Here is a 25,307-nt window from a genome sequence, read left to right on the forward strand (position 1 = left end):
GTCCAGCTCGGTGAACAGGGCATGAGGGATGTGCTCCTCATCACCATCCTCTGTCCCCAACAGAAACTGCACCCTCTGGGCTGGTGTGTCTGCTGCAAAGTACAAGTCCTCACTTGAGATAAAACTGCAGCTACGAATGTTATCGGCCATGCAAATCGAACAAACGCCTACTGTGCAATGGGGATTCTCGGCCATCGTCGGCCGTGGAGTCCCTCTCCTTGGATCGCTTCCGATGTCGATGGCCATGGTGACGGTGGCGGCGATGCGACCTCCGACCAAGAGGAACGTGCACCCCAATATACAGAGTACGGTGACCTGGAGTCAACACAAATTAATCTTGACAAAAAGAAGAAGCTCATTTGAAATGCTGTATGGAGAATGTGGAATTACGGGAAAAGCGGGAATTTTGGGGATGTGGTCAATCGGTAGCCTGAATTATTTAATGTTGGAATGTGTTGATATTGTTGAGGAATGTGGAAATAGTTAAAATTCCCAAAATCAAAAATAATAAACGTTTTTTTTTTAATAAATTTTGGGGAAAGTGGAAATATTTGGGATGTGGAAAATTGTTAGTACGAAATCAGTTAATTGTTTTAATGACAGTGTGGTTTGAAATGGTTGAGAAATGAGAAACATTAATTTTCATAAGGAATGTCATTGTGGAAAATGGGGAATTACGGAAAATGTAGGAACATTTGGTACCTCTTAATAAATGAGCTGAATATTTTGATAATGGATTGGTTTGTTTGTATTGAGAAATGTGAGTTGATTGTCAAACAATGAGGCAGATATAGAATTTTGTTGCATAATAACATGTATGTTAAACATATTTATTATCTAACATATTATTGTGCGGATGACAATAATACATTCTATTATGTTCATGATGTGTTTTCATTGACATGAGTGACCAAGTGAGAATCTATTTATATTTTTGTCAAATACATCTGTGAATAACACACAATCTTAATAAAATAAAAAAATAAAGAATGTTTGTTTTGGTAGAAGTTTTGTTTTTTTCCAATTCATGCAAAGCAAACAATGCATGCTCAGAAAAGCTTTTCCAGCATTTGTGCTTGTGCGTGCGGAAGTCGAGCATGCACGCACAAGGCTGAAGATAATCTGAGCTGACGCTCCTCTCTTTTTTATTTCAGTGGCGCTGGACAGTGCTGGACTCGACTGTCCACACTTACCCAGCTCTCACAGGACTGTGCAGACTCTGTTCCTGCCTCCTGCACCACATGAAGTATTTAAATGAATATATTAAAGGGGACCTATGATGAAATTTGTCTTTTCTGGCTTATAAATGTTACAAAGTTGGATACTCATGTTAAACGACGTATACGTATCAATTCATAAGGTTCATTCATTTTGGCGTAAACTTGCACGCAGTTTTGGATGTTTTTTTGTGCTGGGTTTTGCAGTTGTGACATCATATCGAGGTGAATGTCCTTATTTGGACATTGAACATTTTGACAAGTCTAGCTCTCAACCAGAGGGAGAGGAACTCCTACCCTACTGCTTCAGGCTATGAGGAAACACAAAAAAGGTGGACAAAGTCTTATTTTCATAAGAGCTTGGCATGCACATAATAACAGCGACGTGCAACATGCAATGATGTCAATTCTGTCAAAAGCAGCTTTTTTTATGCAGCTACGGACTTGTCCAGGTTGTACCCTGCCTTCCGCTGGAATGCAGCTGGGATGGACTTCAAGGTACTGTACTTATAGTGCTCCACTCTTCCCACCTCCCAGCCCTGAATGGTGATGTGCACCACTGGGGTCCTCTTCCTCCTGAAGTAAATTACCATGGGCCGCGTGTATTAAGGCTAGTGTGGATTTCTTACAAAAATGGCTAAAATCCAGAAAACATTGTATACAAAATGTGAGTGCGTGCACGCATTAATCCGAAGACAGATTAGATATAAATGGTACTACATCAGGAAGAAGGCGAAGAAGAAAATGGATTTGGCCAAAACGGGCGAGGAGACCAGGGATAAAGTAGTGCTCACCCCGTTTAGAAAGATAGTTGCTTCAATGATGCGTAAAAGTTTAGAAGAGGTTGGAGCTCATGGTTGTGACTCTGATTACCCTCAAAATAAATATAATTTGTGTAATTAATACACAATGTGTTCTTACAGTAGTCTGCTTACAGCCAGATTGGAGTTTCATATGAAAATTATGTACAAACCCCGTTTCCATATGAGTTGGGAAATTGTGTTAGATGTAAATATAAACGGAATACAATGATTTGCAAATCTTTTTCAATCCATATTCAATTGAATGCACTACAAAGACAAGATATTTGATGTTCAAACTAATAAACTTTATTTTTTTTTTGCAAATAATAATTAACTTAGAATTTCATGGCTGCAACACGTGCCAAAGTAGTTGGGAAAGGGCATGTTCACCACTGTGTTACATGGCCTTTCCTTTTAACAACACTCACTAAACGTTTGGGAACTGAGGAGACACATTTTTAAGCTTCTCAGGTGGAATTCTTTCCCATTCTTGCTTGATGTACAGCTTAAGTTGTTCAACAGTCCGGGGGTCTCCGTTGTGGTATTTTAGGTTTCGTAATGCGCCACACATTTTCAATGGTAGACAGGTCTGGACTACAGGCAGGCCAGTCTAGTACCCGCACTCTTTTACAATGAAGCCACGTTGATGTAACACGTGGCTTGGCATTGTCTTGCTGAAATAAGCAGGGGCGTCCATGGTAACGTTGCTTGGATGGCAGCATCTGTTGTTCCAAAACCTGTATGTACCTTTCAGCATTAATGGTGCCTTCACAGATGTGTAAATTACCCATGTCTTGGGCACTAATACACCCCCATACCATCACAGATGCTGGCTTTTCAACTTTGCGCCTATAACAATCCGGATGGTTCTTTTCCTCTTTGGTCCGGAGGACACGACGTCCACAGTTTCCAAAAACAATTTGAAATGTGGACTCGTCAGACCACAGAACACTTTGCCACTTTGTATCAGTCCATCTTAGATGAGCTCAGGCCCAGCGAAGCCGACGGTGTTTCTGGGTGTTGTTGATAAACGGTTTTCGCCTTGCATAGGAGAGTTTTAACTTGCACTTACAGATGTAGCGACCAACTGTAGTTACTGACAGTGGGTTTCTGAAGTGTTCCTGAGCCCATGTGGTGATATCCTTTACACACCGATGTCGCTTGTTGATGCAGTACGGCCTGAGGGAGCGAAGGTCACAGGCTTAACTGCTTACGTGCAGTGATTTCTCCAGATTCTCTGAACCCTTCGATGATATTATGGACCGTAGATGGTGAAATCCCTAAATTCCTTGCAATAGCTGGTCGAGAAAGGTTTTTCTTAAACTGTTCAACAATTTGCTCACGCATTTGTTGACAAAGTGGTGACCCTCGCCCTGTCCTCGTTTGTGAATGACTGAGCATTTCATGGAATCTACTTTTATACCCAATCATGGCACCCACCTGTTCCCAATTTGCCTGTTCACCTGTGGGATGTTCCAAATAAGTGTTTGATGAGCATTCCTCAACTTTATCAGTATTTATTGCCACCTTTCCCAACTTCTTTGTCACGTGTTGCTGGCATCAAATTCTAAAGTTAATGATTATTTGCAACAAAAAAAAAGTTTTTCAATTTGAACATCAAATATGTTGTCTTTGTAGCATATTCAACTGAATATGGGTTGAAAATGATTTGCAAATCATTGTATTCCGTTAATATTTATCTCTAACACAATTTCCCAACTCATATGGAAACGGGGTTTGTAGTATTTGGTTTGCAATCTTTTAAATTTAAAGATGCCAGCATATCAAAAAGGATACGAAAGACTTTGACTCTTGTTTGATTACTCAACTTGTTATTATACCACAGGAGAGTTATTTGCAGTAACAGCCACGGAACACAAAGTCGGGCCATTCCTCCGCCGTCTCAGGTGCCATTGTGCCTCAACCATCGCCCGACTGGCTAAGCTGTGTTGGGAGTCACAAGAGAAAATTGTGACAGCAATAGGTAGCGTATGTCCTGGGCATAACGTTAAAGTGCATCCAGCAGTGGAGGCTCCTCTATGGGGTCTTGGGGCACTAGGAGGTTAACCCCTTTACTACTGTTGCCCCAGGTGGCCCTTGGCAAAGGCCTAGTACCTGACTGCCCCCTAGCCAGGGATACGGTGAAGACCTCAACGGCGGAGCAGGGGGAAGACGGTAGATGTATGAACTACCACAACGGCTGCGATGGCGGAAGAAGGTACCCCCACATTCATGTGGGCCCAGTTATGAGGAAATAACAACCCAAGACCTCAACGGTGGAACAGGCGGAAGGTGATTGCTAACCCTATGGAGCGTCACAACGGCTGGGATGGCGGATGAAGGCTGCAGCAGAAAAGGGTCCCCGGTCGTCTTGGACTCCATGCCACTGGACCCTGACCCGCATATGTCAAGGATCGTGTGGTGACTGTCTGTGCACCAGTCTCCCCACGTTAAACAAAGTCACGCACAGGCATCCTCCATAAAGGGATTCCCCCTACCAGGAGGATCATCAAACTCGCTTCGAGTGACCGCCGATGATGATGATGAGCACATGACCAATGGTCGCATTGTGCCTGGACACTGCAACTTCACATATAGGTGTGGAAAAACAAAAAACTGAGCTATTTGAGAAATCAGACTTTTGTGCATGGAAACGCTTAGCTCTATTAGGTTTTGCTCACATGTGCTTTCTTGTAATTAAATTCGTTGAGTTAGTGGTTTACGAAACACTCATAGCAAAATTGCGTTTTGAACTCCAAAAACAAGATTAAATACAAATAATATCCAGATAATACTTAAATGGGGAATATTAAACTTTAAAAGTAAATGAAACAAACCTTTAATGAAATGATCAAACTTGATGCATTATTTGACTTGATCTGCTCCCTTGGACTGGAGTGCGTGCAACTTTTCTTGTTGTTTTTTCATAAAATCTTGCACTTTTTCGCATCTTCTTGATTACCTCTTGAGGAACTCTGAAGAAAATGTTATTCTTTCCATATTTTAAACGGTACCAACAGCCTAAAACAACGTAAGCATAGGACATTTTTGTTCGAGAAAAGCAAAATGCCGCTCAGAACGCTATGACAACAGACGCTCGCTGGCCCACATATTTAATGAGCCGGATGTAACGGCAGGTGAATTCAACTTCACAAAACACGTTCAGCTCGTTGGCATTGACTACGTTTCTGTCAGGCTGGTCCCTGACAGTTTGACTATGTCTTAGTTTTTCCTCTGCGTTTGTCTTTGTTTCCTGTCAGCACTCTTATTTTGGTTATTTCCTGATTGTCTCCCTGAATACGTTTTCCCCTCAGCTGTGGCTGATTGGCACCGGGCCACACCTGGTGTCAATCAGCCAGCTACTATTTAAACCTGCTTTATACTCCACTCGTAGTGATGGGATCAGCAGTTCTTTTGACTGTACTGAATCACTAGAATCAGTTCCTTAAATTGAGTCGTTCAATAAATTTGTTCACCGAATCCCCCCGCCCCCCCAAAAAAAATAGGAGGGGGGCGTGCGTAGTACAGTACAGTGCAGACATTTGCGGGAGAAGCAGCAAATAGGGTGAACGCGAGTCCCTACACAGCTCTGTGCATGCAGTACACCAGGCAGTGAGTGACTGACACAGCGCCACAGTCAGCACAGTTCAGTACGTGAACCTGAATCACTTCTGCAGCAGCAGTTCTGTGTGCAGGTCGGCGAATCATGAGTCAGTCAGTAACAGCTTCCCCAGCGGCAGATCTCGGTGTGTGTCAGTTCGCGAACGACACAAGCCCTCAGCACCCAACGAACGACGCGCACAGTGACTGAACGAGAGCCTCAATGTGACGTCCTCCTCCGCGACACAGTCAGTTCTCTGTGTCAGTAGGTTCGCGAGTCCTGATTCTGTCGTTCACTGAGTGATTCATGTCGTTAATCCGCGGTGAACGAATCGTTCGCTCAGTCCCCCCCCCCCATGATGAGTAGCTGGCTGCGTCGTTTGCCGACGTCGAGGGTTCAGTGAGTCACGGAATGCGCCAGTTCCACTCATACCGGCATGGTCGCGGCGGAGCTCAACTGAACTGAGAAAGGAACGAATCAGTTCATTAAGTGATTCGGTTCAGTACGTTCACTCAAAAGATTTGTTCGTTCGAACGAATCGTTCGCGAACGACACAACATTATCCACTCGGTGTTGGAGTATTGTCGTGTCGTTGTTTGCTGTATGCTGTCGTTGCTAGCTGTGTGCGTTAAGCTATTCCCTGGATCCTGACTCCTGTTCCTGCTTCCTGGTTTCTGGTTCGTGTTTTCCTTTTCTTATTTTTGAACATTAACATGTTTTCCTGTACCAAGCCTGCCGCCATTTCTGCATCTTGGGGTTCGTCAACAACACACCTTGACAGTTTCCATGCACTTAATTAGTCTGATTTCTCAAATAGTTTGGCTCTGAAGAAGCAATTTACAACCCATGGAAACACCTTAATCTGATCATGTTTGGCTTTTGAGAAACCGGACTAACACACCTAGATTATGCAATTGGAAACCAGATCTCTCAAGTGGGTGTATTCTGCCAGAGGGGACCCTTCGTATTGCGCATGCGCCATTCTTAACGCGCGGGATATAACCTGGAAGCAGATACAATTCAATAAAAACTTAGGCAACATCTGGACTGAACAGGAGACTTTATTTTCTTCACAAATTAAAAGAACAGAACATTTTGAAGTGTATTGATGTGGGGAAAAAACAGAGATGTATTTAAGAAGTTAGCTAAGGAAATAGAGAATCCCGCTTTATTCGGATTCCAGAACGAAATACTAGTGAGATGGAAGAGAATGAAGCAGATATAAGAAAGGCAAAAAAGAAAGAAAGCTCTTTATGCGGCATTTGTGCACTCCAAACTGATTAGCAGAGGTGGGACCAAGTCATTGTTTTGCAAGTCACAAGTAAGTCTCAAGTCTTTGCCCTCAAGTCCGAGTCAAGTCCCGAGTCAAGACAGGCAAGCCCCGAGTCAAGTCCAAAGTCAAGACTGGAAAGTCTCAAGTCAAGTCCTAAGTCCTGCATTTTGAGTTTCGAGTCCTTTCAAGTCCTTTTAACCACAGACTAATATATTAACACAGATTGTGTATGCTTTTGAAACTCAGTATTTATTTATTAAAACAAGTGCATTTTAAATTGCAGGAAAGAAAATTGTGCTGACATTGCACTTTATAATAGCACTATTAACCAGTCATTTTAAACATTAACTCATTCCTTTACAGAACAAACACATTGAAAAATAAAGTGCAAATGTACTTATTTGTACAAAAGTGTTAACATTGAAAAAACATGACATATACGTGAACATAACAAAAAAGTTGTACTTTTTATATGTCAGGGCCCTATGCTGCATTGCATTTGCAAAAGACCAAATTAGCCAAGAGTCTGTCAGTCATTTGTGCACGATGGGGGCGTAGTATGATGCCACCATGGCTGAAAACTCGCTCCACTGGAGCACTGGAGGCAGGCACTGCCAAGACTCTCATGGCCACTCGGAACAGTGAAGGAAGAGTCTTCATGTTCAATGCCCAGAACAAAAGGGGGAGAGAGTTTTTTTTTGGGTTGGTGCACTACTTGTAAGTGTATCTTTGTGTATTTTACTATTTTTGTCTTTTTTTAGGTGGCTAAATACGCGGTGCTGCTGACCGCCGTCTAACGTTACGCGTGATATATTGACTAACGTAACCCTGCTTAAAAAAATCACTGAACAAAAAGTATGAATAAGGTAGTGAACTGCAACAGATTCCCGTGTTTGCAATAACGTTATAACGTTAGCAGTGAGTTTACAGCCTCACTGATTTAACTACACAGCAAATAAAAGTCACGTTACTTAGCCAATAAACGTTATCTTACATTCAAAACTTACCCTTCTTTGTGCAACTTCAAATGCCGGACGAAGTTGGAAGTTGTTGCCTCTCCATCAGTAATTTTCGAACCGCATGTGTTGCATATTGCAAACCGTTTTGTGTTGACCACCTCGTAATTTTTATACCCAAACGAAATTATTTTAGGTATCGTTTTTTGTTCACTGGCGTGTGGTTTGGACATGTCTTCTTCGTTGGTTGTCCTGCAATTTGATTGGATGAATGCTGTGTGATGAAAACAAAGTAGATCTAATTTGATTGGCTGTTGTACTGACAGCACACCAGCTGACACACGCAACGCTGATAGACAAGTACACGATGAAAAATACGGAACGCTCCCGAATAACTTTTTCATCTTTGGGTTTTGGGGAAAGTAGCAAGTCATGTCAAGTCATGTCAATTCAAAAGGCTCAAGTCCAAGTGAAGTCACAAGTCATTGATGTTAAAGTCTAAGTCGAGTTGCAAGTCTTTTTACATTTTGTCAAGTCGAGTCTAAAGTCATCAAATTCATGACTCGAGTCTGACTCGAGTCCAAGTCATGTGACTCGAGTCCACACCTCTGCTGATTAGCAATAACTCTGTATTGCACACAACAGGCAAGCTTGTACACAGCAATAGCGACCTTCATGTAAAGCAGCATCGGGGCACGAACTGTATTTTCCTTCGGATTTAAAATGCCTTCCATCAATCCCCAGAGCTTTTTAAGTAAACTCCAAAACATTAAAAAAAATTATTTCCATGATTCTTTGTCAGAAAATTCCTTAGAAACAACTACCTCACGCCAGTCTTGTGTTGCTTATGACCTGCATCCGCTCTGAGACATTCTTGGTAGTGTCATGTTCGTGGCGCAACCTATGGTCATTTCTTGATGCTGTCTGCTATTTAACATCAGCATAGCTATTAATGATGGAATATTCGTAATCTGTGCCAATATTACATCAGACATCAGGTACAACAAGAACGTGCTGTTGACTTGCAAGAAGCCACATGTGCCTTGTTATGGTGTGACGTCATAGTCAACCGGAAAAGCAATACATTTATCCGAGCTAAATGGAAATAAGCGATCAGATCAAGCGATCAATTTAGTGCATGGAAACTGTCTGCACCTCCTTTCTTAGACTTAGACTTAGACTTCCTTTTTATTGTCATTCAAATTTGAACTTTACAGCACAGATAAGAACTAAATTTTGTTACATAAGCTCATGGTAGTGCAGGATAAAAAAGCAATAAGGTGCATATATAAATAAATATAGATATATAAATAATATATAAATATATATATAAAATAAATAAATATATATAAATAAATAAGTAGATTACTGCACAGATAAATATATTGCACTTTTTCACATGCGTCCACGTTTATGGATGTATGTTATATTGTCTTTTTTATTCCAGCAAGTTAATCCATTTTGGGGGGAGTTGAGGGGATAATTTAGTTATGATACGTTCAAGAGTCTTACGGCTTGAGGGAAGAAGCTGTTACGGAACCTGGAGGTTCTGCTTCGGAGGCTGCGGAACCTCTTTCTAGAGTCCAGCAGTGAAAACAGTCCTTGGTGAGGGTGGGAGGAGTCTTTGCAGATTTTCTGAGCCCTGGTCAGGCAGCGGCTTTTTGCGATCTCCTGGAGAGGAGGAAGAGGAGTCCTGATGATCTTTTCCGCCGTCCTCACCACTCTCTGGAGAGACTTCCAATCTGAGGCATTGCAGGCTCCAGTCCGGACAGAGGTGCTGTTGGTCAGCAGGCTCTCTATAGTGCCTCTGTAGAATGTGGTGAGAATGGGGGGAGGGAGCTGTGCTCTTTTCATCCGACGCAAAAAGTGCATGTGCTGCTGAGCTCTTTTTACAAGAGCTCCGGTGTGTAGGGACCAGGTTATATTGTCAGTTATCTGCACCCCCAGGAACTTGGTGCTGCTTACTATCTCCACTGCTGTGCTGTTGATGAAGAGTGGAGCGTGGCTGGACTGGTGCTTCCTGAAGTCAACGATGATCTCCTTGGTCTTGTTGACATTCAGGACCAGGTTGTTGGTTCTGCACCAGTCAACCAGATGTTTCACCTCCTCCCTGTAGTCCATGTCATTGTTGTCACGGATGAGGCCCACTACTGTCGTGTCGTCCGCATACTTCACAATGTGGTTGGTAGTGGACCTGCTGCCTGGCCTTGGTGTTAAAGCTTGCAGGAATCATTTTAATGCCCTTCCATACGTCCCAAGTATTATTCTGATTGAGTTTGGCCTCCAGCTTCCTACTGTAGGGATCTCTCAACCTCCCCTAGCTTAATCGATGCATTTCGGTGTCTGCAGATATTTTTTTTTATATTAATAACCTTCGTTTTTCTGAAAATATGAAAAAACTTCTTGCAATATGCATTTTCCTGCAACTGAGGCACACACTCCCAGTTAGTGCCAGCCTCTCCCATGAGCACACCTTGAGTGCGCTAAAAACGTGGGTTCCATTGCAGATGTACTGCAGGACTGCTTCTATAATGCCCAGAAAAAGTGGTACATAATGGTCTGCAGCATGTTTGAAAACATAGCAAAATACCACAGGTAGGAGCATATACCGTATTTTTCGGAGTATAAGTCGCTTCGGGGTATAAGTCGCACCGGCCGGAAATGCATAATAAAGAAGGAAAAAAACATATATAAGTCGCACTGGAGTATAAGTCGCATTATTTGGGGAAATTTATTTGATAAAACCCAACACCAAGAACAGACATTTGAAAGGCAATTTAAAATAAATAAAGAATAGTGAACAACAGGCTGAATAAGTGTACGTTATATGAGGCATAAATAACCAACTGAGAACGTGCCTGGTATGTTAACGTAACATATTATGGTAAGAGTCATTCAAATAACTATAACATATAGAACATGCTATACGTTTACCAAACAATCTGTCACTCCTAATCGCTAAATCCCATGAAATCTTATACGTCTAGTCTCTTTCGTGAATGAGCTAAATAATATTATTTGATATTTTACGGTAATGTGTTAATAATTTCACACAAAAGTCCCTCCTGAGTATAAGTCGCACCCCCGGCCAAACTATGAAAAAAACTGTGACTTATAGTCCGAAAAATACGGTAAACATAAATGTGCAGTGAATGAGTGTATGTATGCAAAAACCTCATTTAAATCGGGCGGTCTCCATCATTTATCAATTGTACACACAGTCTTAGGAGATCACATGCAACATGGCAACAGTACAATTTTATAGAGTGCACACGATGTTTAGCATGTGTTATTTGGATCTTAGTGGATCAGGCCTTAAGTGTAGTCATTTTGACACTGTGGTGTTGTCCCAAATCCAGTACCAGAATTGACAATCACAATATTTACCTGCTTCTTTCCTTTTTAATGGTGAATTGCAACAACTCAGGGGTGCACTGCAGCCCTTTTGAGTGCAACGAATATTGTGCAACTATAACGGTCAGGGAAATATTAAAGGCACTTTTTTCCATTTTTAATAATAAAAAAGAGAACATTGAAATAAAAAAAAATATGAACATTTTTGATAATGAAAGTTGGTCTATTTTTGCACCTACCAAGCACAAACCACCCGATTGTGTAGTTTGATTTGTATATGTTGGCAATACAATGTAAAAAGAAAAAACAGGGGAAGAAAAGGTTGACTCTGTAAAAGCAAGAACCTGACTGTTTTTATTTCACTTTTAATGATGACTAGTCCACGGTATTATGTTGTGTTCGTGTTGGTGCCAACATTGTGTTGTGTGAAAAAACCTTGCCTGGCACCAACATTGCCATGCATGGTTTGTCGGAATGAATGATGTTAGAACACAAACGGGGTTGTTACCTTCCAGTTCTTCCTTCTCAAAGTTGGTGTTCAGCATGGAGCGCGTTCCACCCCGATCCACCACTGCTTCCTCATCAGTCCTCTGACACACAAAGACAACGACTCATGGATAGAGCTGAATTCAGGTCTCAGAAGGACCATAAATACATCTAAAAAGTATCATTTTTAGAGTGTTTCTTTCATAAGAGCTCAAAGTAGGAGGCTATGTCACTCGTAAAGTGGAACTCTGCATCACCGTAATATTTCACAGACACATTCTCCTACTGAGTGCCTTTATACGCATGTATTTTAGTCATTCTTCACACAAGATTAAAAACAATGCTTTTCAGCACCTCTGGCAAGAAGCAACTATGGATTATGGTTTGAGTTAATATTGAACATGCATGCAATTAAAACATGATACATTACAATTTCCAGTTTCTCTTTTCAACATGTTTGAAAAGGAGTAGGAAGAAGCAGAGCCTATTTTAATCCTACCCGTTTTCCATTGCATAGCAAGTGCAAACACTTTTGTTCACTTCCTGTTTTGAACTTATTCACAGTATACTCCATTAATAATAACATTAAAAATAAAAATAATAATAAACAGTTACGTAAGATGTATATCATATAGTGAGATGAATACGATTATCAGTAAGTTCAGGATGTTTATCATGGTTCTTCTTCTTTGTACTTTGAGTGTGAACATGTTTTTTAATATATTTTCATATTAGTACTCTGTTTGATTTCTTTACTTAATCCATTCCATAAATAAATTCCACATACTGATATACTAAAGGTTTTAAGTGTTGTATATGCATACATATGGTATAAGTTACATTTTGTTGTGAGGTTGTATTGCTCCTATTTTGTTGAGAATAATTGTTGTACATTCTTGGGTAGCAGGTTATAGTTTGCTTTGGATAATTTAAGCTATTTGCAAATTCCCTTTATCGTGTAACTTCAATATTTGTGGTTTAATAAATAAATGGTTTGAGTGTTCTCTATATCCAACATTATGTATTATTCTAACTGATCTTGTTTTAACACGGTTAGTGACTGAAGCATACTTTTGTAGTTATTTCCTCATATTTCTGCACAATAACTCAGATATGGTAACACTGGTGAGCAGTAGAGAATATGAAGTGATTTATGGTCCAATCCATATTTAGATTTATTCATTATTGATGCATTTCTTGCCACCTTATGTTGTATATTTGTATATGATATTTCCAGTTCATTTTATCATCAATCGTTACACCTAAGAGCATAATTTTAGTTTTACTGAGGGCTAAGGACGTCTGTTTTTGTCAAACCATCTCTTTAATGTATTTTTTTTTTTTGTTATTATTTGTATTAGCTTCTGTGTGTTCTCTTCCGAACAAAATGCTGTTGTATCGTCCGCGAATAATACTAACTTAAAGTATCTCGTAACTTTACCAATATAATTTATATAAGGATTGAACAATGTTGGTCCGAGTATTGATCCCTGGGGTACGCCACAGGATATATTTAGCGTTGTCAACGTGTGTTTGCCGAGCTTCATGTATTGCTTCCTGTTGGTTAAGTCGCTTGTATTCCAGTTTAAGACCAACCCTCAGATGCCATACTATTCTATTTTTTTATTAAAATGTTGTGATTATTTGTGTCAAATACTTTAGTTAGATACATAAACACTGCCACTGCACAATGTTTACTATATATTGCATTGGTAATTGATTCTGTTATTTCGATTAAAGCTATCGATGTTGACATATTAGCTCTGTATCCATATTGGTTCTCAGCAAGTATTCTATGTTTGTTTAGGAAATTGTCATATCTGTTATTTATCAGTTTTTCAATGATTTTAGAAAATTGTGGAAGTAAAGTAACAGGTCTATTATTAGTAAATTAGTGTTTGTCTCCAGTTTTATAAATTGGTGCAACTTAACTATTTTCATTTTGTTTGGGAATTTGCCTGTTTGAAATGATAGGTTACTAATATACATTAATGGTCCTGAGATCTCTTCATTAACCTTTTTTATCATGTCCATATCAATTCTATTACAATCGATTGATGTCTTGGATTTGCATTTTTTCAACTATTTTCTTTTGTGTCACTTTCCTGAGGCACATTGAGTTAGGATTTCTATCTATGATGTAATTGTAGCCCTCAGTTGAAACTGGGTCTGGTATCCATCCATCCATCAATTTTCTACTGCGTTTTCCTCTCCTTTCCTCCAATTTTGGTCCAATATTTACAAAGTAATTATTGAAGCTTTCAACTACTTCCTTCATGTTGTCATTATTTATGTTTCCTTCTGAGAAGTATTGGGGGTAATCCCTCTTAGTGCCATTTTTAATAATGCTATTGAGAATGCCCCATGTTGCTCTCATACTGTTTTTGTTCCTGTCTAATAATTGACTGTAATATTATTTTCTACATGTTCATGTAATGTAGCTTTTTTTTTTAATACTTTTGTACTTATTTTCTTCCTCTGTAGTTCTTTGTGTTATACATTTTCTATATAATGCATTATTATTATTATTGCATGTATTTTTTAAATCATTTTGACATCCATGGTTGATTGTTCTTTTCTGCTTTCTACTGAGTTGTTTCCATGGCCAGTGTTTGTCATAGAGCATTATAAAATGTGTTTAAAAATGTATGCATCATCAACATAATTTTCATTGTACACATTGTCCCAATTTTGCTCATTTTTAAAAACAATCATACTCTTCTTTGTGCATAGTCTTCGAAATGTCTTTTTGTCGCCCATGTTCCTCTTCTTGTACAAACGTTTGTAGTTTCCATCACATATTGTGAAAACTGGCAGATGATCACTAATGTCTGTTATAAGCCCACCACATGTAGTATTATTATTGAAGTCATTGGTAAAAATATTATCAATAAGCGTGGCAAAGTGTCCTGTGATTCTGCTTGGCTTTGTGATTTTAGGATATAAACTCAGACTATACATTGCATCAATGAAATCATCAATGGACTTTTGCTTATTAGGGTTCAATAAGTCAATATTAAAGTCACCACATTAGAAAACAATGTTTTGACCGGTGTCCATAAAATGTTCCTTGATCCAGTCTTCAAATGTTTCAATACTTGACTTAGGACTAGGTGATCTATATATAAAACTGATGAATATCTGTTTGCTTTTTTCATGACATATTTCAATAGTTACGCATTCTAAGATGTTATCAATAGCAAATCCATGTTTGTTTTACCACTTTGTAGTTCAGGTTCTTCATCACGTACACGGCTACACTTCTTCTGTTTTTGTTGGTTCTATTGATGTAATTTAGTTTAAATTCTTCCAGATCAAAATCTATTCCTTTTTTTATAATCAATCCATGTTTCTGTAACAGCGATCACTTTGAAGGGTTCCTTGAATTGTTCCCAAAAGGGCTTCATGTTGTTGTAATTTGCATTCAAGTGTATGCTGTTAAAATTAATAATTGACAATGTGTTATCACATTTAATGTTGCTGTTGTATTGTTCATCTGTATAATAAAACAATTATTACTGATGTGGGAGAATTTTTTTTTATCTGGATCTATATCATTTTCCCAATACTGTTTTTATGGCCTTTGTTCCAGAAGTTTTTCAGTTCCATATTTTCTTGTTCAACAATCTTTGATGTTGTTTCAATCATTTCTATGAGTGTAGGTGGATGCGCTCCTGAATCCATGTTTTCTTGTTTAGTGGTCCCTTGTAACATAGTAGTGTTGATGTTGAATCTAGGTGTTTGTTTGTTTGTTTTTCAGACTCCATTATCAGTGTCAACTTTAATATTGGTCCAGGTCCTTGATGTCATTGACAACAAGTACTCTTGTTTCTGGACCTCCATTCAGCTTGATGTAGATTTTACAGTTGGCGTTCCCTGAATTTTTCCCTGCTTTCTATAATTGCTTGCTTTCTTGGTGATTTCAGTATTATGTTTTGTGAGGTGCTCCTACATGTACATGTTTGTGCCCTTCAACTTCTTTCCTTGTTTCAGCAGTGCCATTTTAGATGTTTTGTTAATGAGTTTCACGAAGGTGGCCGGAGTGATGTTGTTGTTTCTTTCATTCAGTGGGATACATGTTTTGATGGTATTAATGTCGTCCTTTTGATTGCAGAAAAAATACCAGTTGCTGTTCTGCTCAGGCAACATCCATTCACTCGGGGTCATGACTAAGAATAATTAATAAATAAAGAGATCAGATTTTGCTCTCTGACTGCTTTCTTGTTTTACACATTTAAAGATGTAAATTTATGTTTGAATTGTCTTCTGTTTTTATAAAATTGTTTTGATTGAGCTTTTAGTTGATGTTCTTCTGTTGATGTGATTGTATAGAATGTGTATATTGTCACAGGGCAGTTAGTTACCGTGGTAACACAAATGCAAGCACACTGCCCCATGTACTGGGGTCTGTAGGACTTAAAAGGCTAAATTACTGACTTTGAAAAACAAGAGAAAACTGTCAAACCTAACAAAAAATATTAGATATTTAAACTGAAGTACAATTGTCTCTGAAAACACAGATTTCAAATGATATTAGAAATGATAAGTGAAATGTATTCATGATTTAAATGGTTATTTTTTAAGGCTATCCGACAGATGATTCAAAACGCTTGATTCTGTTCAGAGGTCACGTAATATTGTGTAAATAAAAGAAGTTCACATGCAGTACGTTATAAGTTTAGGGTGGCTCCTGCTGAAAGTCAGAAGCTGATCATGCAAAGATTAATGAGCAAATTAAGTGGTTGTACATTATGGATGTGAAGTGAAGTGAATTATATTTATATAGCGCTTTTCTCTAGCGACTCAAAGCGCTTTACATTGTGAAACCCAATATCTAAGTTACATTTTTAAACCAGTATGGGTGGCACTGGGAGCAGGTGGGTAAAGTGTATTGCCCAAGGACACAACAGCAGTGACTAGGATAGCAGAAGCGGGGATCGAACCTGGAACCCTCGAGTTGCTGGCACGGCCACTCTACCAACCGAGCTATACCGCCCCCGGATGTGCTGCAGGATCAACGAAATTTGGTGCACACATGCTATAAGATGATGTTTTGGGTTTTACTGCACTTTGGGACTTTTTTTAAGTCAGCAATTCATAGACACATGCAAATCACTGTCTATGCCATAGATACATCATTTCACATGTTCAAAGATACAATCTTTATACTTACGATAGTCACAACGATGCAGTTAATGGCGATTTCTACACTTTCTGAACAATTTATGTGTAATTTCATGTCTAATTTCACTTTCATTGTCACGAGCGGCTTAGCCGTAATTGGACCCTAATGCAGAGCAAAAAATAACTAAGAATAATGACAAAAGCACACTCAAAAAGGAGTCAAAAAAGAGGAAAATCATCATTGGCCCCTTTAAAAACTGCTGCCATTAGGCCCCTCTTAAAGAAGAGTAGTCTTGATGCCACTCTACTGAACAACTATCAGCCCATATCAAACCGCCTTTTTTGGCAAAGTCCTCGAAAAAGTTGTGTACCACCAGCTTAGTGGCTTTCTCCTGCCTAACAATATGTTTGATACTTTACAATCGGGCTTTAGGCCCCACCACATCGCTAAGACAGCTCTGATAAAGGTTGAAAATGATATCCGCCAGAACACAGACTCAGGCTTACTTCGGCCGGACCCGAGCGCTGCCTTTGACACAATTGACCACAGTGGACCATATCTTAACTGGTTCAAAACCTATCTCACTAACAGGACATACTTTGTTGGAATGTGTAACTGTGTCTCCAAATGGCTATGACCTGTGGAATTCCTCAGAGGTCAATTCCGGGACACCTATTGTTCAACTGCCATTTGGTCAGCTAATAGTTTGAATCCTTCTAGATAATGTGTTGTACCACAACTATGCCTTTGACACTTAGGTGTCACTAATGGCAGGTGAACGTTGGCCTGTTGATTCAGTTTGTCCTTGCATCGAACAGATCAGTGTGAGGATGAAAAACAATTTTCTTCAGCGAAACTCAGACAAAACTAAAATCATTGTCCGTGGCCCACAAAAGCTAACAGAACATATTTTTAATCACCTTAAGACTGTCAGGTTAGAAATCTGTGGGTAATAATGGACAAATACTTCAACTTTAACAGCCACATCAGGTCAATTACATTGGCAGCTTTTAACCACCACTAAAATATTGCTAAAGTCAAAGAAATAGGAATAGGAGCGTGAAAGGTGCAATGACCTTCTCACTGGGCTCTCCAAATGAGCCGGAAAGCAGCTGAAGTACATCAAGAATGCTGCTGCTCGAGTCCTAACTAGAACCAGGAAATACGACCATATTAGTCCAGTGCTTTGGTCACTGCCCTGGCTTCCTGTTGCTCAGAAAATAGACTTTAAAACAGCTCTACTTTTATACAAGTCTTTACATGGTCTAGTGCCAAAGTACAACTCCGACATGTTAGAACCCTATGAAGCATCTCAGGCTCTGAGAACCTCAGGTGGTGGTCTACTACTGGTGCCCAGAATCAGGACAAGACATGGTTAGGCTGTATTTTACTTCTATGCTCCTAAAATCTGAAGCAGTCTTTCAGAAGATGTGAGACAGGTGTCAACTTTGGCAATGTTCAAATCCAGGCTGAAAACTCTTCTTTTTAGCTGTGCATATGACAACTGAAAGAAGTTTATCTAAACTTGTTGCTTTTAAATTAATTAAATCATAATTCTTTTTATGATGATTAGTTTTTTTTTTATGATTTATTTGCATTCTTGAATTTTGAGCTAAAAATAAAATGGCCTTGCCTCTACTAAAGGCTTGCGTGTACTTAAACACATGCAAACTACTGAGCTTGCGAGCTGAGGATTGCTACTCTAAATGAGCAAAATAGCTGAAAATAGATGTTTGCTGTCATGTGTATGCAAAATATGTGCTGATTATCAGAACGCCTACAATAGTGTGAGGAGGAGATGCAAATGTAATAATTTAGCGGACTCTGTTTTTCGTCTATATTTAGCAAGTTCAGAGGGGACATTCAAACTGGCATAGTTATGCACAAATAGCTGTAAGAAGGAGATGATCACGGTGAAAAACCAGACGATGGTAGGAGGAGATGCAAATATATTTGCAAATATAATAATTTAGCAGATGCTGTTCTTGCGTCTATATTTAGCAAGTTCGGAAGGTATGTGCAAACTGGCACAATTATGCACAAATAGCTGTGAGAAGGAGACGATCCCGTTGCAAAAACAGACGATGAAGAGAGAATCATGTACGTCAACATATGTATGCGTCAACATATTTAGACAGTCAGAAATAAAACAATATTAGACATATGCTCCATTCAGCAGTTCCATTTCATAATATTATAGCTGTTGGATGACTTGAAGGATCATTAAAACAAATAAAATTGATTAGTTTGGTGTTTGCTGGCATTTATTTTTAAATAGCGTTTGTTTCTTCTTATGAAAAAACTTCTTGCAACATGCATTTTTTTGCAGCTTTATTATTCCGGCTCACAATCGCAGTTATCGGTGGTGTTATTTGTATAACATCACATCTCTCAGAGTTCACCTTTGACGTGCTAAAAAGTATGTTCTGTTGCAGATCAGAAAAGGTGGCTCAGGTTATAGTTGTGCGCGACATGTTTCAAAACATTTAAAAAAACACCCCAGGCTGGAGGAGCATGATAACATAAATGTAGTACTCTTAATTTAAATAGCACTACTTTTGCATTTGTTATCAATTGTACACACAGTCTTGGTAATCAGCCGCAACAATCCCACTAATATTTAAAAAAAAAAAAAAAATCACCAGCCTTTTTGTGTAGAATATTTGTATTCATTAGAACATTAATTTTTTTTAAAAATAATTTACTTTGGTTTTCTGATGGTATTTATTATCATGTTCAGTGTATTTATTAAATAGTGTATTTTTATTCATTAAAATGGTTAAACAAATTATCAAATGTAGTTTAATTAATGAATCATTGATTACATTGAAATAAAATAAAATAATTCAAGCATGTACAGTAGGCCTATATGATTAAGTATGTGATACAGTATGTCCTGACTATAGGGACAGGGTGTCTTATATAACATAATAAACATTAAGTACGTGGACAGTAACTAAGTACAAATGGAAAGCTTTAGACTCATCAGTATGACAGATGAACCAACAACTCCTCCTAGCATGCCTCGTTCTATTTATAGACGACTATGGTACAGCTACCTGATGTTAGCAACTGAAACTACTAAATTTTACGATGGCCATCCTGGGTTGAGGTAAATATGACAGATTTTGAATGTTGTTGTTTATTTTAATCCAGAAAAATAAATAAATCCTCTTTTCTTGAATTGTGATGTACGATGTGGGCTGCAGGGCAGGATAGGGATCATGTGACCAACAAGACTGCAAGGGAATTGGGATGGATGGAGGTGGAGGAGGGGCGGGCGGGCTTGCGACCAAGCGTGATGAAGAGACATGCTCACGTGTTTCTGTATGTGCATCAATTGACAAGAAATACTAGTTGCAGGATATAGTGTATGTAAAAATATACACGGCTTAGGCTTAGCACCTTTAACTTCATGTTGACACAATTTAACATGTCCGAAAAGGAGTTGGAAGAAAGAGATCTTAGTTATTTCTACTCCCTCCCCATATCTCAAGGATATCCGAGTGTGTTCATAGTGTGTAACAATAGATGAATAACTTATGTTGAGATGAGGGAAAATAAAATAAAAGAATGAAAAAAGAAAATGTGTTGAAAAAATAAAAATAAAAATGGATAAGGGAATAATATAATACAAAGACATGAAATTAATAAACATATAGAAAATAAGATACATTACCATGACTGAAGCGAGTAAAACTATGTGGTTGAATAAGTGAAATAGGAGTAAAACAAACTAATAAAATATAACCTATGTAGGGTTGGGTGTGAAAGAAAAGAAGACTTAAATAAAATATGTAAGTTAAATTATGAATGGAGATTAAATAAATATTAAAGCTAAATAGAAAATAAATTTAAAAAAAAACCTAATGAATGGAGATCGTAGAGATAATTGATTAAATAAATAAACACTAGAATAGCAAACATTAAATAATTTAGCAGTGGCAAAATTGAAGAAAAATGAAAAATGAATACATAATTAGAAATAGAAAAAAAAAGTGTTAAAATAAAATAAAAAAATAAAAAATAAAAACAAAATAAAAATAATAAAAAATTTGAATTACAAAATAAAGACAAAAAAGTGTTAAAAAAGCTGGATTATCAATCAATCAATCAATCAATGTTTATTTATATAGCCCTAAATCACAAAAGTCTCAAAGGGCTGTACAAGCCACAACGACATCCTCGGTACAGAGCCCACATAAGGGACGTCGATGTGAATGACTATGAGAAACCGCAGATGTGGGTAACACCCCCTCTCTAGGGGAGACTGAAAGCAATGGATGTCGAGTGACATAATATTGTGAAAGAACAGTCCTTAGTGGATCCAACAATTAAATTAAAAAGTTAATACAAGTAAACACATTGAGAATGAATAAAAAATAATGACAAATGAAAATATAATCACATACAATAAACAACGGGATTAAAGACACTTAGTCAAGAGTTTCCATCCATCTATTTTCTACCGCTTGTACCCTTCCAGGGTTGCGAGGGTAACCAAGGGGTGCTGGAGCCTATCCCAGCCTCATTCGGGCGGAAGGCGGGGTACACCCTGGACAAGTCGCCACCTCATCGCAGAGTCAAGAGTTTGTCAAATATAATAAAAATATCTAATACAATACGTTACAGTTAAAGACCAAAAAACCAAGCATATTAATACTAGTTATTATTGTCAACATTTAATATTTTTCTGAAATGATCCTATTATTACATACTGTTGCTTTATGTTCTGGTTCTTCCCTTTCCAGGCTGGTCCTCCCAAAATAACTATTCAATGCTATTAACCTTATTTCAAGCAAACTTTATTTAAGTCAAGCTGTGGACTATTTTGCAGATGGCTGTGTGGATGCAATCAGACCAGACCAGTCATGGCTTGAAGGTATATACATGATTTAACAAGAACTATAAAAAGGTACAAACAAAAAGCGCGCACAAGGCGGAAATGCAAACTTGACTATGAAAACAAAACTATCACAAAGGCAGAACTGGACATAAAAACGAAAACACTTACTGTGGCATGAGCGGAGCATGAAATTAACATCAGCATGAAAACTATGAACAGGCATGAAAAATGACAGAGGTAAACAGACTTAATGTCGTCAGGCAGACTGCCTGGCAACTGAAAGCTTAAATAATACCGACATGATTAGTGACAGGTGCGCGAGTGCAAAACGTGAGACAGGTGAAACGAATGAGTAGTCATGGAAACAAAACAAGCAAGAGTGCACAACCAGGAACTAAGAAGCGTCCAAAAAACAAACAGCACATGGCCAAACAAAAACATGATCAACAGACATGACAAATTAGCATTTGTCCAGGAAAACATTCCTTTAATCAAAATATTCTACTATGATTAAATTAAAATGATGAGCTCCATTTCAATGAGTAATCAGTAATAGACGCATGGTTGGAATAAATAAACTAATTTCTTCCTGCTCCTATTCATGGATGAATTGTGCATGTGTAACCATGGCTTGTTTCTTAATGTTAAACATAATAAGCTATGGCAATGTATTAATCTTTGCCTAATAGTAAATACCAGTAATAGTGTATCTGCTGGATGACGGTTGAATACTATAGCAGCTACTTTAAAAGTACTAAGATTGACAGGCAAATAACTTCATGTCTATTTACTCTCAATCTGCATTAATGGACATTCTGCATGGCTCGATTCTACGGCTTGGGAGACAGATTACCAGTGATGCTAAGGACCTCTGTGATTGGTTAGAGCTGTTTTAATCGTCATGGTTTTTCACCCCTACAAATGTTTACCATGGCCATCTGCACTGAGAGCATCTCTATGTAAAAAAAAAAATACTCCTATTAGGTAAACATTTCCATTCCTGAGGTCATAGCGATAAGACCAGAACAGTCCCATCTGTTGCGCAAAGCTCACAGGGACCAACAGCTCTTCCTGTCCCCTTTGCAGGCCTTTTCCAAAGAAAAGACATCACAGTGTCCTACCTGCTGGATAAATCCCTTGTTGTAGTCTGTTGACAGCATGTTGGTAGCAGGATGTTCCCTAAGAACCGTGCTCAAGGGCAGAGGTAGAATGAACGATGGTGCGTCGTGCCTCAAGCTTGGACTACAAGGCGCTCACATTCCTCTCATCCAGGGTCAAATGGTTGTGACTAGCATCCTTCCACCAATCCCCACATCAACCTCCCCCTCTAGCAGGGATTAGCGCTGTGACATCAGCGATGCTACCCTGATGTGAGCACAGCTTGTCTCTCTCTCAGTCTCTCTCTCTCTCTCTCTCTCTCTGCTGAGCCTTGTAGATTTTCTTACCTAAGTTTTGGGTCAGGGACGGTCCAACAACTGGTGGAGCTAATGTTGCACAATTTGGGCATCAAACTGTTTCACATCCACCAGTCAACTCCAGAACGAAAGCATAAATGAACCCTGCAGTCTGAGCTTTAAATCAACAACTTCAATGCTACATCAACAAGGGAGCCTTTTAACTTTTAAAAGCATAGGACTATGGTAGTGATGAAACCTGTCACCCTTTCTCCTGCTCTCAGGATGATATAAAGTAAAGTATGGAAAATACGTATTTGACAGTCTGATCTACTTGTTTGGGGTTTTCTTTGTACTGTCTTTATTTCCTATTTTGAACCCTTATTTTGTTATTTGTTTCATGCTTGGTGCAGTTTTGCGTTCCCTTTACTTCCTTCTGAATAAGTGACTGGTTCTCATTTGCAATTTGTAGGCTTCTTAAGCAGAGTGTTTAGACCAGTGTTTTTCAACACTAGTGTGCCGTGAGATACAGTCTGGTGTGCCATGGAGATTATCTAATTTCACCTATTTGGGTTAAAAATATTTTTTGCAAACCAGTAATTATAGTCTGCAAATAATGTGTTGTTGAGTGTCGGTGCTGTCTAGAGCTCGGCAGATTAACCGTGTAATACTCTTCCATATCAGTAGGTGGCAACTGGTAGCTAATTGCTTCGTAGATGTCGGAAACAGCGGGAGGCAGCGTGCAGGTAAAAAGGTGTCTCATGCTTAAACCAAAAATAAACAAAAGGTGAGTGTACCTAAGAAAAGGCATTGGAGCTTAGGGATGGCTATGCAGAACGTAACTAAAACTGAACTGGCTACAAAGTAAACAAAAACAGAATGCTGGACAACAGCAAAGACTTACTGTGGAGCAAAGACGGCGTCCACAATGTACATCCGAACATGACATGACAATCAACAAAGTCCCCACAAATAAGTATAAAAAAACGATGGATATATTCTTGATTGCTAAAACAAAGTAGATGCGGGAAATATCGCTCAAAGGAAGACATGAAACTGCTACAGGAAAATACCAAAAAAAGAGAAAAATACACCAAAATAGGAGCGCAAGACAAGAGCTAAAACACTGCACACAGGAAAACAGCAAAAAAACTCAAAATTAGTCAGATGTGACAGGTCATGATAGTATACCTACTTTGAGACAAGAGCTATATTGATGCATGGTTGGTTATGGTTTATAGTCATATCCAAAAATTGCGACAACGACTTTTTACCGTCAGCTGAGTTTCGTTTTTTCATGATTTCTGCTGGTGGTGTGCCTCCGGATTTTTTCAACGCAAAAAATGTGCCTTGGCTCAAAAAAGGTTGAAAAACACTGGTTTAGACTTTGCGTATGCATTTAGTCATTGTTTATGTGTTCCTAAATGTCATGAGGGCAGTTCTCCTGCTTTTTTTCCTCTTGTCTTCCTACTCCCTTCCCCTCTTGTGTCTGTAAGTCTCCTATCCTGTCATTAGTTCCAGGTGTGCTGCCAGTCATCCAAGCCCACCTGTTGCTAATCAACCACCTGACTTAAACCCTGGATCTCCACTCAGCCGATGCCAGTTCGTCCGTTGCCAGCGGTGGAGGACAGACTTTCGACCCGGTTTTCCTGGCGCTGATCTTTTGTTACAATTTACTTATTTTCTCCAGTGATTTTTTGTTATTAAATAGAGATTTTTACGGAAAATACCAAAACATGATACAGGCCACGGATCATGACACTAAATTTACGTGACTTTCATTAAGTTTCAGTATGAGTTGTTTGGAGTTGCTACTTCTGTGTAATTTTTCTCAAGGTCAGGGTTAAATAATTCATACTGTATAGCACAGCTTCAAAAACAGTCACTGCTGTACAAATTCAAAACAGAAAGGTAAAATATAGAATTAAAATCAAAATAGGTACAGACAAATACATAAATACACAGCAAAAAGAACCAAACAATAAAATGGTACAAAAGTAAGCAGTAGAAATACAATAAGTAATATTCATATAAGGAGTAAAAAGGCATTAATAAAAATATTAAAAGGTCTTGCCTGGATTGTGTTAAACATGAGCGCAAATAAGTGTGTTTTTAGAGAGATTATGCAGTTCTTAGTTTCAGAGTGCGAGTGTTCCAGAGTTTAGGAACTGTCCATCCATTCATCCATTGAGTTTAGGAACTGCTACCGCAAAATTTGTGTCTCCTCTGGTCTTCAGTCTCGACCTTGGGCA

The 25,307-nt window shown here is 38.7% G+C and overlaps 1 protein-coding gene across 4 annotated transcripts in view; it reads right to left on the reverse strand.

The window, feature by feature from the left end:
• LOC133617981 (sodium-driven chloride bicarbonate exchanger-like) overlaps window positions 1-25,307 on the reverse strand; it is a 121,582-nt gene that overhangs the window by 67,707 nt on the left and 28,568 nt on the right. For 3 of the 4 annotated variants that reach the window (XR_009817098.1, XM_061978424.1, XM_061978440.1), the window contains exons 3-5: window positions 11,713-11,794; window positions 172-315; window positions 1-92 (exon numbers count right to left, since the gene is read on the reverse strand). The exon at window positions 1-92 is cut by the window's left edge and continues 50 nt beyond it. Coding sequence is in view for 3 of the 4 variants with exons in the window: in XM_061978424.1 (XP_061834408.1) it covers window positions 1-92; window positions 172-315; window positions 11,713-11,794 (318 nt within the window). In the remaining variant the exon portion in view is untranslated. Of the gene's footprint in view, window positions 93-171; window positions 316-11,712; window positions 11,795-22,782; window positions 22,981-25,307 lie in introns of those variants that run through there. The other variant, XM_061978431.2, reaches the window with a different exon arrangement.

Source organism: Nerophis lumbriciformis, linkage group LG01 (assembly GCF_033978685.3).
Source record: "Nerophis lumbriciformis linkage group LG01, RoL_Nlum_v2.1, whole genome shotgun sequence".
Taxonomy (NCBI): Eukaryota; Metazoa; Chordata; class Actinopteri; order Syngnathiformes; family Syngnathidae; genus Nerophis; species Nerophis lumbriciformis.